Source organism: Brassica napus, chromosome A9 (genome assembly GCF_020379485.1).
Source record: "Brassica napus cultivar Da-Ae chromosome A9, Da-Ae, whole genome shotgun sequence".
Taxonomy (NCBI): Eukaryota; Viridiplantae; Streptophyta; class Magnoliopsida; order Brassicales; family Brassicaceae; genus Brassica; species Brassica napus.
The window spans coordinates 33895826-33912106 of NC_063442.1; the positions used below are offsets into that span (position 1 = coordinate 33895826).

Below are 16281 nucleotides of genomic sequence, written 5' to 3' on the forward strand. Positions count from 1 at the left end.
TAGTCTGATTCTCTGGTTCGATAGATCAGTAAAGAAATGAAACTCTTGGTTTTCAAATAGAAGTGAAACTCTGCGTATTCAATTAGACCTTCATTGTTATCCTTCGATCAAACTTGCCGTCACCGTTTTTTCTTAATCTGCAAATCTAATGTTTCTCCTCTCATCTCTTCGCCTCCCTGTTGTTCAAGCAATAATTGTTATTCACATTTAACTCAGTAAAGCTTTCGCCCTCTCCGTTTCCTTCGCGTGAGATCTATAAATAGGAGATGACTGAGAGTTGGATGAACCTTCATGTGAGATCTAGAGAAGAACGTTCAAGCTGCCGTTAAGAAGCTAGACTGTGGCAATGATGAAGCAGCAAAAGAGTTTAAGGTGCAATACTACAATCTTTCTTTTCTTGAAAACTTTGCCGTAGTAGTAGTTAATTTTGCTATGCTTAAAGTTTGTTTTTAACGCTTGGAGAAATTGCAGTGTGAGGTTGAGATATTGAGCAAGATTCAGCACCCAAATATAATCTCCTTATTATAGCACGAATGATACCAACCACAAGGTTCATCGTCTATGAGCTGATGCCAAATGTCTCTCTGAAATCTTACTTGCACGGTAGGAAAAACATATTAACATATTCTCAGTAGCTAAAGAGTTTAGACTTTATGTTCATATGTACTCATAGGCTCAGGATCTTCTCGGGGTTCAGCGACCACAATCACATGGCCTATGAGTATGAAGATTGCTCTTGATATAGCGAGGTGAGAGCAGGCTAGGCTATGCTTTCTTGTGTGTTTACACAACAGTTCTTGATTACTAAACAACTATTGTGTGTGTGTATTTCCAACTAGGGGACTAGAATATTTACATGAAGGTTGTCATCCAGATCATTCACAGAGACTTGAAATCTTCCAACATATTATTGGATTGTAATTTCAACGCTAAGGTAAACAAATCCTTCTTTTTAGAGTATCATTTTCCTTTTGTTATTGATCTTAAAGCTCTGCATCTTTATGAAAAATGTGGATTTCAGACTTTGGTCTTGCTGTTGTGAATGGACCAAAGAAGAAGAACCTTAAACTCTCTGGAAAAGTTGGTTACGTTGCACCAATATCTTCTCGACGGTAAAATATTAACTTTATGATGTTCTTATGATAATGCATATGCATATCTTCCTCATTACCATAACTTTATGTTTATGTTTTATATAAATGAATATAGGCCAATTGACAGAAAAGAGCGAAGTGTTTGCTTTTGGGAAAAAAACTGTTGAGAAGCTAGGTCCTGGTGAATGTGAAACCATCATCACTTGGGTACTTATATATAAAACAAACTCATACTGTTCTTTCCTTTGAACTCTCTTAAGTCTTGGAATCTTGAATTTGTGTTTTTTTTTGTTTTATTCTTGTCAGGCAATGCTTTATCTCACTGATAGAACCAAGTTAACAAACGTCATAGATCCGCTATTAAGACACGATGGTCTTGAAACATCTTTACCAGGTTTGTTTGAAACAAATCCTAGAGAGTTTGTTGGTTTTGAGATTTAGACTAACGAGTTGTGATGCAAATACATATATGTGTGTAGGCAGCAGCAGTGGTGGTTTTGTGCGTGCAGCCAGAACTGAGTTATAGACCGTTGATTACAGACTCTTGCATTCTCTTATACCATTGGTTCCCATGGAACTTGGTGGATCCTTGAAAACCATCAGAAGATCTGCTTCCATGGATCACTGTTAAACACTCGTTCCATCCTCTTTGCTTCATACACCAATAGTTTCTGCGCTGGTTCAACATTAACGGTAAAGCAACGCTTTCTGGGTAACACACCAAAAATAAATTCAGCAAATTATAACGCTTCATGTCTTAACTCCTTCTAAAAAAAATATAATATGTTTTGTTTCGAAACAGGTTTTCTTTGTCTTCACCATGGCAGCTATAACTATTTCTCAGTTGATTTCGTTGTCTCCTGATTCCGACAAAGCCACCTTTCCGGTGCCATTCTGTCTGCAGAAATATCTGTGAGAGTTTGAAAGCAACCAAACCGTCAACCCAGCCCTGCTCCGTCTCTTTAACAATTTTTATATTACTATGCATTTTCTATTTCAGACTTTACCATATTTTCTATTTTTTCCAGTTTTTCTTTTGAAAACCATTTCTGCAATGTACATCATCGGAGGATAACAATTTCTAAATTTTAATAGTTTAAAAAGGGTTGACGTAATATTTACAATTGTCGTTCAAAATGGAAAGCATGTTATTTACATGATACACAATAGCACAACTAAACATGCAGTATTTAGATATATGTCTACTTGGTTTTCGCATTCTTCAATTCCATTCCAGTTAAAAGAATTTCAGATTACACATGCGCATTAATAAGAATTTAAAATTCTCTTCAGTCTTCTTCTTCTTATACGTCTTCTTCGCTCTTCTTTTTCTCCATTCCACCTCCATCAACATTTTCAATTATAATAACTCAAATATTTCTAACGCGGGGCACCGCCCCTAGTAATAATTAGTGCGAATCTATTATATCATATGGATTTATGATGAAATAAATTACAGATAAATGGGATTCTAAAGTTTGAAAGAGACCTTGGTAGTAACCTAATAGCCTTCTAAAATCATAGTTCCATTGGTTGACCATGTAATTTCTAACTTCACGCTCATAACAAGTTGGGCCTTTGTGGACTTGATTTCGATTCTGTATCGATAATGAATCAACATTGTAAATTTTAGTTGGGTCTTTATAGACTGATTTTGAGGCCTGTATCGGTTATGTACATGATGAAAAGTGAGTAGAAGTAAAATGTTTTGTTCTTTTGTTTTGTGGTGGGTAAATTTAATATGTGAAAAACGAGCAGGCTTTTACCATCTCCCCTGGCTCTGTCAGGCTGGTCCATCTTTCTTTTGTCAACCGGAAAAAAAATAATTGGACCTGCCTGGTCCTTTTGGCAGACAACGATAATTTGTTGTCATCTCTAGGCTCATAGCCTGGTCCATTTACCAAACGACATAACACAAATTTGCGCTCATCTCTCAAACCCATCTCAAATCTTCCCATGATTGAACGAGTCTTGGAATCTTTTCATTATTTCAATTATGAATTTAAAGTGTTCATGATGAATCTTTTGAATTTTGTATTATATAGAACAGATGTTGAACTTCAGTTAGTTGTGGAACTAGAAGTTTGCAACTAGATATTTTTTTGGCGAATTTTTTCAAAAGAGTAATTCTTGGGTTCACTCCCTAAGGAGAGGTTCACCAACCAATAGAATTTTCTTTATTTCAAATTTGATATCTTCTAAAAAAGGAAACAAAATATTGTCAAGTTATATTATGTTTTTAAAATAAAAAAGTAAAAAAAATAATAGTTACAAAAAAAAGTTTTTTTTTAAAAAATATTGTTAACGTCGTCAGCAAAATACTAAACCCTAAATCCTAATCTCTAAACTATAAATTCTAATCCCTAAACCCTAAATCCGAAACTCTAAACCCTTGGATAAATCCTAAACCCTTGGGTAAATCCTAAACCCTTGGATAAATCATAAACTCTAAATCAAAAACATTGAACACAAAAATCATAAACCCTTGAATGTTTTAGCGTTTAGGGATTAGGATTTAGGGTTTCGGATTTAGGGTTTAGGGATTAGGATTTAGGGTTTAGTATTTTGCTGACGACGTTAACAATATTTTAAAAAAAAAAACTTTTTTTTGTAACTATTATTTTTTTTACCTTTTTACTTTAAAAACATAATATAACTTGACAATATTTTGTTTCCTTTTTTAGAAGATATCAAATTTGAAATAATGAAATCCTATTGGTTGGTGAACCTAGAGGTTCACCTTAGGGGGTGAACCCAAGAATTACTCTTTTCAAAATGGTTTATAATGAGGCTCTAGTTAATATCTTTTTAAAAGTTTGTTAGTATACACTTTAAAAACAATTATTCATCATCAATAGTTCCTTTTTGATGAAATCTACAATGATTTTAAAAAAAATCATACAGAATACCAATTTTTCTTTTAAAATAAGCTTTTGAGAAGCTAACTACGTATAACGATTTTTTTATCTCGATTCTTCTTTAACGAGTCTTGATCTGTGAGGACTGATGTCTTGTCGGACGTGACGAGGTTTTCCTTGTCTCTTGCTTCATTGATTTTTGTGCATATATGACGGATTCGTCGAAGTTCGTGTGGTTTTACGGTAGTGTGTCTCTCTATTCTCCATCGTCCGTTTAAGTATCTGGTACAGTGGACCTATAGAAAGGTTCCATAATCTGGTGTCTCATTGGAGTTGACAGATAGCGCTTGATGCTCGAGGAATGTGGTGAGGCTTCCGAAGACTCTGCAAGTCAGTCATCAGAATTAGGGGCTGAATTAAGGGCTCGTACCGACAGTTATGGATGTTTCCATGATGAGAGATCTCTCTTGAGGATGACGATTCCCCGATTTTGTTCTTCCTCTTCGATTCAGAGTTAATATGGAGATGTGCATGACTCCATGACCTGAGATACGACGAGATGGTTGTGTTCTGAAGAATTAAAGTTTGAGAGTCGGTCTAACTTTGGAACCTGCGTTTTGAGATCGTGGAACTTCTCCATGTGACTCTATTTCCTTCTTAGATTTGTTTCACATGTTTTGTCACAATCTCTTTGTTTTCGTGTTTTTTCATTGTTTCGCCGTTGAATCGGATTTCTTGTACTATTCAGATCTCTTTTTATGGTTGATATTAATGAAATTATAATTATTAATAATAATAACAATTGTAATAATTATGTAATTAGATATTAACATTTTCTATTTTTCTGAAATATTCATTGAGACTACATCATTGTAGATGTTAATGTTGTTGCCGATAATGAATGTATAGTAAAGATTTATCAACATTAGAATCGAGCTTGGGTCTGTAATAAAATTTAAATTATGTTGCCGATAATGAACGTATAGTAGTCCCACATCCTAATTCGTATATCTCTTAAGTAGCGGTACACTCGTACGAATCAAGTTAGCTAGTATTAGAGCATTTCCAATGACATTCTATTTTTTCCTCTATAATTTACATTAAAATAGAATAACGTTATTATAGTATAACTTTTGCTCTAATGGTATTATTCTATAATAGTGTTACTTTATTATAGAATAAAATATAAAAGAACAAAGTATATTATAATAGAATTATTTTATTTTAGTGTAAATTATAAAAGAAAAAATGGAGTGTTATCGAAGATTGGTGTTACACATTAGTATTATCAGTTTTGATTTGGAAACATGGCAGCAAGTATATTAGGTTGGTATAGAAGATTAACCAACAAAAGAAATCAAAACCTTTATTTGTTGTGCTCATTCATAGAATTTATAGCTAGATAATGGTGTAAAGACGAAAGAGGGCGGTCATGGGGTTGGCCCGCCTTCTTGGAGAATCTACACACGCACGTTAGAAGTCTATAAAGACTGCTACAAAGAGACAACGCCACGTGGGGGTCTAGTTTAGAAACTCACACGACTACTCGAGAGCATCAACCTTTTATTTTTATTTTTCTTTTCTATTGTGTATGGTACTGATTCATTCGTCTTGGAAACAAAAAAGTTTGAAACCTTAATTAATCTTGATGTGATGAATAACAGATACTATAATCTTTTAATTTCTTACATAACAAAACTGATAGACCTAAAACATTTCAAATACGATATATATATTCATTACACTAAAAATTATATATTGAGGTTATTGTTATTTAATTTATAAGTGGTGAAGATATTATAATATATTGAGGTTATGGAAAAAAGGTCGTATAAGATAAATACTGGAAAGAGGAACGGAGGAAAGTGTTTGGGTTTCAACGTGTGTCAGAGAAATGCACGTGTTTCCTCTTCTTTTCCAACCCTAACGGGTCCCAAAACTTATCAATTCTCATCCTTTTTCTCATCTTTTCTATTATGTCCAATCGCCTTTTTAAATCCGTAATAATCTTGGATTTAAGTTTTCTTTTTTGGTGTAAATGTAAATAAGAATTTAAAATTTAAATAACTTTGTATCTTTACTTTTATTGTAGAGTATATAGAAAGACTAAGACCATTCTCAACTGTGATGCTAGGTAAAAAATCCTTAGAACTTTTTATTTTTATTTTTTTATTATTATTTTTTTTTATCTGGAAAAAAAAAGATGACCAATGGTAAACCGTCACCTAACAGCGGAGCTCGTGAACAATTACAATACTTCAAGATAATTGATCTTAAGAAAAGGATTTGAAGAGGTCAATCTTTAATATATTGCGGGACCCATCGAATTGTTTATTATTTTTTACCTAAGTTTTGGAGCTAAAAAAATTAGCAAGAGACTCCGTTGTGGATGCTCTAACTAAAGAGCAAAGACACATAAATCCAAGATATTGCATATGCCACATATGACATATAGATGAGGGAACTAAATCTATTTATGTACTTTTATATGTTGATAGTTTTTATAAATATTTGTTGTGTTTGACATGTTTTTCTCTTTTCACGACGCATTTCCTGCCTCGAAATTAAAACAAATTCTTTTAACCCATTTCATATCTCCAACTTATAATTTCAAAGATGATACTGTCGTTCTGTTCTTCGTATTATATACGTACTTAAAATATAATATAATTTGTGTGTTCTGAGATGATATACAGTGTGGTGAGGGTGAGGAAATGTAACTAGGGGTTCTTTAAAAGTACTTTGAATATGCACTTTAACGGTAGATATCTTTCCCTTTCTCGCTAACTTGTAGTAATGTGATATATATTGCAAAACTCAAAACTCTAACGTATGTATCTTTACAATTTCTTCCTAATTTTGTAGCAACGTTAAACATAAAAAGTAGCAAAACAACAAAACTCTCAACCGGATACTGATTCAAAGTTAGTGGAAGACAATAAATAGAAATATAATTTTAAATAGCAGAGTTATAGAAAACATCCTAATGTATTATCGGGGCAATAATCATGAGACTAACGTTATGTTTTCCCATCTCTTTCGTCAATGATGCTGACTTTGTACAAATCAAGTTTCCATCATCCTACTATATAAAAGGAGCTAAATCCTAGCTTCCTAAGCCTTGCCACATGAACAAAATAATCAGAACCAACCATTATGCCATGTTATTCCGGACTGAACTTTAAAAAAAAAAAATCAACCATTAAAATATGCGAAGAGTCACGGTTTAACCTGGTTCAACTCCAGTTACATCATAATAAAACAATGCATGCATTGATTGTTGATTATTAGTCTTCTAGCTACCACATCTTTGCCATCCTAAATCAAAATCGATTTTTACAACTTTAACTTGCCCCATACTTAATATTCTTATAGCTGGTGAACAATTTAATTTAGGAAATCGTTATATTTCATGTCAAAAATGCATACTGTATTCATTGAAAATTAAATAACATATATTCTACCATTAGGATCAAGAACTCTAATCTGAAGACTATTATATTCATCCCCTCTCACTCTGAAAAAACCACCACCGCCAACCGTTCAAGATTTTGTGTAAGTCAATATTTGAAAGTCACAATTTTGTCAATTTTTTGGCATAAGTGATATGTTTAAGAGTTGGATAGTTAAGTCCGTATGCGGTTGGGGACGTGGGGTTTGGCTCACCTTCCACTGTTTATTTTCAATTGTTTTAATAATAGATTCATATTGATAATCTGTGCGAACAAACGTATACGATTTTAGTTGGTTAAGATTAAACATAGACCGACAATCTTCCGTCTTTAGCTATTGGTCTCCGCCAAAAAAATTTGATTTAATATAATAGTTCCTGCCTGCTAAGCTACTACAATTGTAGTTCACGTCTATCGGTCATATAAAATATTTAGTTTTTTTTTGGCTTTATAAGATTTTAGTTTGTAATTAATCTCATGGTTCGATTTTATCCATTGAGACCTTTTTCACTATGTTTTATTATCAAACCATTTCACTTTGCCTAACATTTAAATATTCTTTCCTTTGTTTAAGGATTGATTGTTCCTCAATACCATGGTCAAACCAACCGCCAAAGATCTTCCGCTTATGGGAGGTATTTTGAATTTACAAGTGCATTTTTGAATCAAAAACATTATTAGTATTGATATATTAATTTAATACTTTAATCCAAATCTTTAATAAAACAAATATAAAATACAAATTATGTTTTATATATATATATATATATATTTATATTTTTGACTATTTACATCTTATTAAATTTGAAGTGCACAAAAAAAAAGAAAAGTTACATCTTATCTGATAAGATTCCAAATATATAAATACAATGCTACGTTTTGATTTTTGTTTATTGCTACGAAACGTTTTAAAAACTTGGGAAAAGGTAAAAATACAGACGATATGACCGACCACTTCTTTTCTCCTGGTTTGCAAGAATCTAATTGAGTTGCTTAATATTTGTTCCAAATTAATATATAGTCCCATCAGAATCATAAATTAATAATCTATCTCTATATAATTTTATATAAGTACTAAATAAAGATATTTTTGTTCATTTTATAGTTACAAAACTTATCTAATAAAACAAATATAAACATTATTAGTAAAATATAAAAAACCACAATTAGTTCTTAATAAAAAAATCATGCTCCCAACTGTATCAACAGATTCGTCATTCACCCCTAGAAGACACATATAGGAATAATTAAATACTTTGGCAAAAAAAAAACATTTTTGTGATGAAGATTCTTAGATGATGATCGTTTTCTATACAAACATGCGGCACCTCTACACCATTGTTTTAATCCCAGGAAAACACGTAGAAATCCATTAACACAAATATTAACATACTTTAATTAAATATGTAATCCGCGCGGAGCGCGGACACCGGCTCTAGTAAAAAGTAACAAAAGAAAAGAGTAGCAAAGTCGCTCTCAATTATCGCAAATATCATAAATAATTGGGGAAAACTGAAAATTTCACTTAGAAAACAGCTTGATAAAACAATGTTCTGATTCTGTAGATATAAATACAACAGTGGAAAAACTATGAAAAATAGTAACAAGGAGGGACCGCACGAGTGTATATGCACACCTTTCAATCAAGGATTCCCATTGTCGGCTCACAAATTTCCACCTACATTTGGTTTTTAACATATGTACTACATATACTCACGATGCAAATATTCAAGCCGGACATGGATATTAAGATTCAGTATGTATAACGCGAAAAAGCGAACAATCATATCTTTTGTTAATTTTCTAGAGTATATCAGATGAGTTTTCATCACTAGATACACCAATAATTCAAAACGTTGCGAAAGAATTAATGTATTTTATCATCGCTTGCGCCTTGCGGCGTGTCGGAGATGTTCAAGACTTGGAGCAAAAGCATGCACGTGATGTTGGATTCGTTTTAAATTATTTGCTTTTTTGGCTTCGGATTCTTTTCACATCTTATATAATAACCACTGTTACTATTGTTTACTACTATTGGGTCGTATTTTCTTTTTAAGTGGTGGTCACAATGACTATATTGTTTTTAGCAAAAAGAAACAGTATAACAGTACATTGGTCAAAATTTGTGATTGTACTTTGGAAAAATTCATACGTATTTTATCTGCAGTACGATATATTTTTTGGGGACTTGGGAGTGAAAATACTGATATCTTTCGCTTTACACCTTTACATCTATTATAAGATATGTTTTTACGATGAACCATTCATCAAAGGACTTGACACAACTTATTTCATATTATTACTTTCACTTGATTCCTAGATGGTTCGTATCTTATATATTCCTTCGCTTTTCCTTTACTATAAGCATTAATAAATTTATGAACGGATGAAAAACACTAAAGTCAGAGTGTCTAAATGTTACTGTTATCCTTTTCACAATCATACTTTTAATCTATTAGCTTTGATGATTAACCTAGGTACTGCATGTTAAAACATCTCAGCTTCCCCAAACCGACAAAATAGAAAAGAAAATGGAGCATAGTTTTCATTTGTATTATTTGTGTGAATTTGACTCGAGTCACATGGACTCTAAGGCTGTAGACTTTATCATAATTCACCCATTTTATCTTTCTGGCATTATTACATTGTGTTATATAATTTCCCATTGCATATTCAACGTCACTGAACTTCACTCAGAATACGATTCTATTGTGCATTGATAATCTGAAATATAGGTGAACACTAATGTTGATAGACAGTTACGTTGTGTTTTTTTGTTGGGTATTATTAGATGTTATATAAAAGCATAGTGGATGAGATTTGATCTATGACCTCAATATCTATGATGTTTTCAAAATAAAATTCAGTGCGGAAGATATGTATTATAATGACCTATTCAGAAATACAACTAGCACAAATAAGTGTATTTTTATAAAGTTTGTAATTATGCTAAAAACACATGCATTTGGCTCTTCTATTATCTCATAAGATATAATTTATGATCATGACAATGAGCATTAATTCGGAGGCTCAACGCATGGTCTGAGTATAATTAAAGTTTCGCATACACAATTCCAAGTAAAGTGAAGATCTTTCAGGTCCAAAGCGTTAGGAAAAAACAAGAGAGAGTAAATAATTAATTATTTGAACAACTACAAACTTATTTAGAAGTTACCATTCAAAAATCCAAACGAAATACATAAATTACAAATCAATAAAGCATTTCTACGAATGCATTACATCAATTTCATATATTCATGTGTATATATAACTTAAATAGCAACCCTAGTCCAAATGTTTGATACTAGAGGGAGAAGTGAAAAGGGCAATCCCCAAAAGAAGAGAAAGTTAAAGAAAGACAATAAGAGAAAAAGAGCATAAGGTAAAAGTCTAATTCGAAACACGGTCTCGGTCGTGGTCACGCTCACGCCCGCAGACTAGCATGGCGATACAACGGGCAAGGATGTAAAACTTGCCTCTCTGTTTCTTCACTTTGTGGCTACACTTCTCTCCAAACGTCTTGCACCGCTCGCATGCTCTGCTCGTGCAGTTTTCTTCTTTCATTGCTTTTTTTTTTCACTTGGCCAACACTATACTAGCTAGGAAGCGATGTTGTATCCTTTATCGAAAAATGGAGTTTTTTTTTGGGGTTTCTGCTTCTGAAAATTTGTAGTAGAGATGTGAAGTGAGGGAGAGAGAGGGAGCGGTAAGTCAATATATGGAGGGAACGAAGCCAATGAATAAGAGCGAGGGGTCATTGGCTTTGGTACGATAAATGATGGATAGTAACATGTTTTGTTTTCTAGAAATACGTAGCATTAATATGTGATGTTATGCATTTTAGAAAATAGTAATAATGTCGTACGTGTTCTGTTGTTTGGGCTCTACCGGTGAGTGTTTTAGGTATTAAAAAGGAATCCCTAGATTGAGTGAAGAGGTAGAAAAAAACAATAGTGTTTTTACTTTTATCCGGAGTATGTGTAATTACTGATATATTATATCATACTATGAATCCTAAAAGATAATAGATTACTGAGAATACGTTTAAGGGTTTACGTATCTCAGCAAAGTTTGTTATTAAGTTTAATCAAGAGTATACACATGGAGAATTGACCAGTAAATTTCAAGAAATAGCGAACAAATGTTGGTAGATATTGGCTGACGAAATGTTACCATAATTTCACTTTTAATTTTACGAAGAAGAATGATTTTACAATTTCGATTTTTACCTATCAAAAACTGTTTTCGACTAAAAACATCGTATGAAATTCACAATTACTAAAAGTATTATTTTTGAGTATCTATATAATGAATGTGAACTGAACGGTAACATTTATGACTATATATCTTTAGAGAGGGAACTATTTAAACATTTGAGCTGGAAAGATAGCATATTCAATTCGCCTCATAGGACGAACTTGCATGTGTGCAATTTGAAGAGATGTAATCATATAACCACATCCAGAGTGGACTAGGACCCGATGTTCTCTATTAAATATTTTCTTTAGTCTTAGTCAAACATTTGATTTAAATGTGCATACTTATTGGTAGAGCTTTGGTGAACATCTGAAATGTGAATGGTCGGTCTGCGTAGACCGGTCCCCACATAGGTAATTCCGGTCAGCGCGGCAGCTCAATACTCAATAGGCTCGTACGACATAAACCACACTTTTCCTTTGAAGTTTACGTATCAAAATTGATTGTACTCTTCCTTCGCACATGACCCTATTGAAGTAACAACACTTAGAATTCTTGTTTCACCTTTTCTTTGTGTTGTCATTGTAAGCAGTCAAAGGCAGTATTAAGATAGCCCATTTAGAATTCATGCTCAAAAGAACTTATTTAAATAGAAAATGATGTAGCTCATTGAGTTTCATTAAGTGCAGGAAAATAGAAGAAAAGGAAAAAAAAATTGAAGATGCACCATTTTTAGCAATGCTTTGATTAAGAATACAAATAGGATGAAAGAGATGCAACTCTCAAGGTTAGTTCTCTTCATCTCTTCACACACATTGATACATGAATATATCTTCATAAGAACTTAATTACATGGACTTTTGGATTTGTCATGAGTCATAATATTAGGCTTTTGTGTATGCTTTAATACCCTCTAGAAAACTTGTCATGGCTGAAACGCTGAAACATATGCTCCTAGTTTGAAAGTCCAAATAGATTACTTGACAGGACCATCAATAGTCAAAGAAGGATCAAATGGAATATATCTACCACCATTTAGATAAGAATGGTATGAAACCGCTTGGTCAGCTGCCTTATAATTGGACTGTTTAGCTGAATTTCCAAAGAAGTGTTGTTGTGAGGGTTCTATTCTTACAAAAGTTCTGTATCTTCTTTTTCCGCCTGACTCAACTAACCAGTTTTATGATGAATGAATGCTCCCATAAGTGCATGCCTACTGGATCCTACAAACTCTCTACTTCCAAACTTCCTACTACTAACTACTTCCATGGTTACAAATAATTAGCAGTTTTATGTCTATTCCCCATAAATAGGCTTCAAGACTTTACCAAACTGTGTCGTAGGCTCGAAGTTAATATTGCAAATGTTCTTTGGGGCTGTTGAGTTTCTCCTGAAAACTTCTTCTCTTTGTGGCCCATGAGTTGTGAACAATGGACTAGAGGGAAAATAACAAACAGTCTAGGCCGCATACTATAAAGTATAAACGATGCCCAAGTCATTAACCGGTTACCATTATTGGCTGAAAAGGGAATGTTTAGTTTTTCTTACAAAAACACACATTTAAAGTTATGATATTCGATAGTGTGTCGAATTGTAAAATATCATTTGAATATTGTGAGAAAGTTTATCATGTTTGAAGGACGTGTCTTGAAAAGTTACTCAGCTGTTATGTTGAGCATATTGTATCAGTCGAAAGGGTGAGTGTTCGGTTTAATTAATTTTGGTCCGTGAAGAAAGTTACTGAATGAATCTTGTTACTATATATATATATATATATCGGTCAGAATCCGAATCAGTTGATCTAGAAGCACATCGTTGGGTCACTAAGTCATGGTACTGTTGTTCATGATTTTTCTACAACCTGTTTATAGTTTCATTTCATGTGAGTTTTAATGCCATTCATACATCATATAACATATATAAACACTCTTATAAAGTAACACATATATACTTAGGAGACATCACATAAAGCACACAATAATTGCCAGAAACTACACCAGACTCTTTACATATATATACAAACATACTGACATACATATCTTAGGCGCTTCCTTGTCTCAGTCATGTCTTGTCTTGTGTGTTTCTAACCGGTTCCATCGTCGCCACCACCGTCTCCTCCTTTGCCACCCCAGTTATCATAGTTTTGTCTTGGAATGTTATGATGGTTGTCTACTCCTCTTGCTGATGGAATGACGGTTGTACCCTTTTGAACATGTTGAAGTCTCTGATTTTGGCTGTGTATCCCTCTCCCGCCTCCCTCAACATTAAAAGAGCTCATAAACACCATTATTACCACCACCACCACCACCAGGACAGGCCTTGTCTGAATTTTCATTTCTTTTTGTTTTTGTTTTGTTTCTTGCAATATGTCGTACGTCCTTTTATAGAAATTAGAAGTAAAGTTTAGGAGTATGGGAATTTCTTACAAGTGTTTTCTGTGTGTTCCACTAGGAAAAGACAAAACAAAATATTGATTTGATGAGCCTTTAAGTGATGTGATTGTTTGTTATTGTTGTGGCTTGTGACGATGATATAATAATAATCACCACTAGTCCAAATAGGAAAGTTCCACCGTTAAAGTGGTGGAGAAGGCATAAGAATCAACAAGAAGAATTGGTTAGTTGCCCAAATAGGAAACTTCCACCATTTACAGTCGCCTGATATTTTAAATTAATATTTTGTTTCTGTAAATTCAAAGTTAATGGGATGGTAACAACTTATCGAAAGTAAAAAAAAAAAAATCCAAATAATTAAAGATGATATTCATTCAATAATTGTACTTTTTTTCTCCCAAGAGCATGCAATAAATTTGAGACAACTGTCTCTTCTTCGGAATTATCTAGACCCACTACATAGCAATTAGCATCGCAGTCCCATCGTGCTAATGGCTAAATGATCAATCGCAATTAATTTCCTCACAACAATGATTTGGTAGAGCTTTTTTTTTTTGTCAAACATTAAACTTCATTAACTAAATTTCTGGGTTACAAGAGGGAATTAGCCATCCTCTTTGATCATTACAATAAAACATAAAAGCAACAGAAATTAAACTAGATAGATCTTCAAATGCCTGTAAATCTGAGACGAGTCTCGACTCCATCGATTGAAGGTTCACAGCATAGCCGGATGGTTGAAACTTAGTCACTTTGAAATGTGACGTTAGACACCAACCCCCACCTACGAAATACGACAAAGCGAATTCGATTGTCTCTTCTGGTCCCGTACAAACCTCTACGCAAGAGAACAAACTGGTGAGGAAGTTGGAATTTTTCATCAGAAATAATTCTGAGAGAACTCCTCTCCAAGAAAAGGAATGAGATGAAACAGATCTCTCCCTTTGACATGAGGAATGTGAAAATTGTCTTTTCCTGAGAAGGAAGAAAGACATAAGTGATCTCTCCTCTAATGGGAAGGAGGATGAAAGTGATCTCTCCCAGGCTGAGGAGGAAGTTGATGAAGCCTCTCGATATAACATCGAGTGAATACCCTTAGTGGTTTGATTATCACAGATAAACATACTTATGAAAATTGATGGGTTTGAAAAGGAGCCAACGTCCAGTACCGAACACAATTTAATAAAGCCCATATATTTACCACCGTGAAGATTGGAGAGTGGAACGTCGGTGGATCGGTGTTGCTCGGCCGATTCTTCACCGGTGGAGTCTTGCCTGCATTTCATTTGGCCTCCACTTTCAGGGAAGAGGCACTTAGCTGCGATAGAGGTCGTTGGCAGGTGGAGAAGCGGCGTTCGAGATCTGCTCGGGAAAGCACCGCACAGATCTATAGAGATTGGCGGCGAGGGAGGATAAGTCATGTCCTGTAAAGAGGCCGTAGTCTTCAAGAGGGGAACATCCAGTGGCTCTGGTGGAGGGTCCGGTGGGTCAGGCGGTTCTGGTGGTAGAGCTAAATCAATCAAACAAAGCAACCATCATAACTGGGTCTTATTGGGCCTGTATGAAGCTCATAATAAGCACGATAGACTTTCTGTTTGAATGCAGGGAAGTTTGTTCCGGATCGAATTCTAATATCAAGTTATCAACGATGAAAATGTGAGTTTTCATATATTTTGGACTAGTAGATAAATATATACAAATTCGTGTTTTGCTCGCGTTCTCGGATACAGAACTTGCGAAGACTGTATCTCCTAAGGCTCAAGGGCGGAGTCGTGCAAGGTAAGCGTCTGGAATACCATTTCATTTCTTCAAAGGTTTTGGTCCTTTTGGAATTCTATTTTTTCAGTAAACAAAAAAGGTTTTGGAATTCATCATTACCTCAATAAATTCACTTTCCCAAATGAAATCTAAACCATGCGGTTGTAGTCTAATAGACTAATAGTAAGAAACGAATTTGGAACAAGACTTTAATCCGTCGGTCTAAATCATGTTAAAATCTAAATTGTCATTTGCTTGGATCAGACGACATGTAATCATACTTTAGACTTCATTTAAAACCCGAAGACAGATTACTCGTCTATACTCTCTCTTAAAAGATTAGTTGGACTATGGTTCAGATAAATGTCAATCAAAAATAAAATAAAATCTAAACCATGCTCGTTTAGTAATCTTTTATCATAGAAATATGGAAGCCACCGGAGTTCTTTGTTCGTTCGCGAGTGATAAGGACTATTCGCGAGTGATAAGGACTATTGCTAATCCTATGTGAAAGTAGTATAAAAGTGTC

General features: G+C 33.9%; 2 protein-coding genes, 1 long non-coding RNA gene and 1 pseudogene across 3 annotated transcripts; 2 read left to right on the forward strand and 2 right to left on the reverse strand.

Annotated features, from left to right (window-relative positions):
• Positions 1-533: 533 nt before the first annotated feature.
• Positions 534-2211, forward strand: LOC125578186 (annotated as a pseudogene).
• A 1580-nt stretch (positions 2212-3791) lies between these two features.
• On the forward strand, positions 3792-4793 carry LOC125578436. The gene is made up of 2 exons (XR_007316539.1): positions 3792-4195; positions 4293-4793. It is a non-coding gene; the product is annotated as an uncharacterized LOC125578436 (long non-coding RNA).
• A 5747-nt stretch (positions 4794-10540) lies between these two features.
• On the reverse strand, positions 10541-11440 carry BNAA09G33520D (small polypeptide DEVIL 20). The gene has a single exon (XM_013819867.3). It carries the CDS (start codon positions 10966-10968, stop codon positions 10795-10797), a length of 174 nt encoding a protein of 57 aa, XP_013675321.1. The 5' UTR covers positions 10969-11440; the 3' UTR covers positions 10541-10794.
• A 2010-nt stretch (positions 11441-13450) lies between these two features.
• LOC111214957 lies at positions 13451-15467 on the reverse strand. The gene is made up of 2 exons (XM_048741100.1): positions 15452-15467; positions 13451-13959 (listed from the first exon to the last, which is right to left on the reverse strand). The coding sequence occupies exon 2, from the start codon at positions 13934-13936 to the stop codon at positions 13685-13687; it is 252 nt and encodes an 83-aa protein (XP_048597057.1). The 5' UTR covers positions 13937-13959; positions 15452-15467; the 3' UTR covers positions 13451-13684.
• Between the last annotated feature and the right edge of the window lie 814 nt (positions 15468-16281).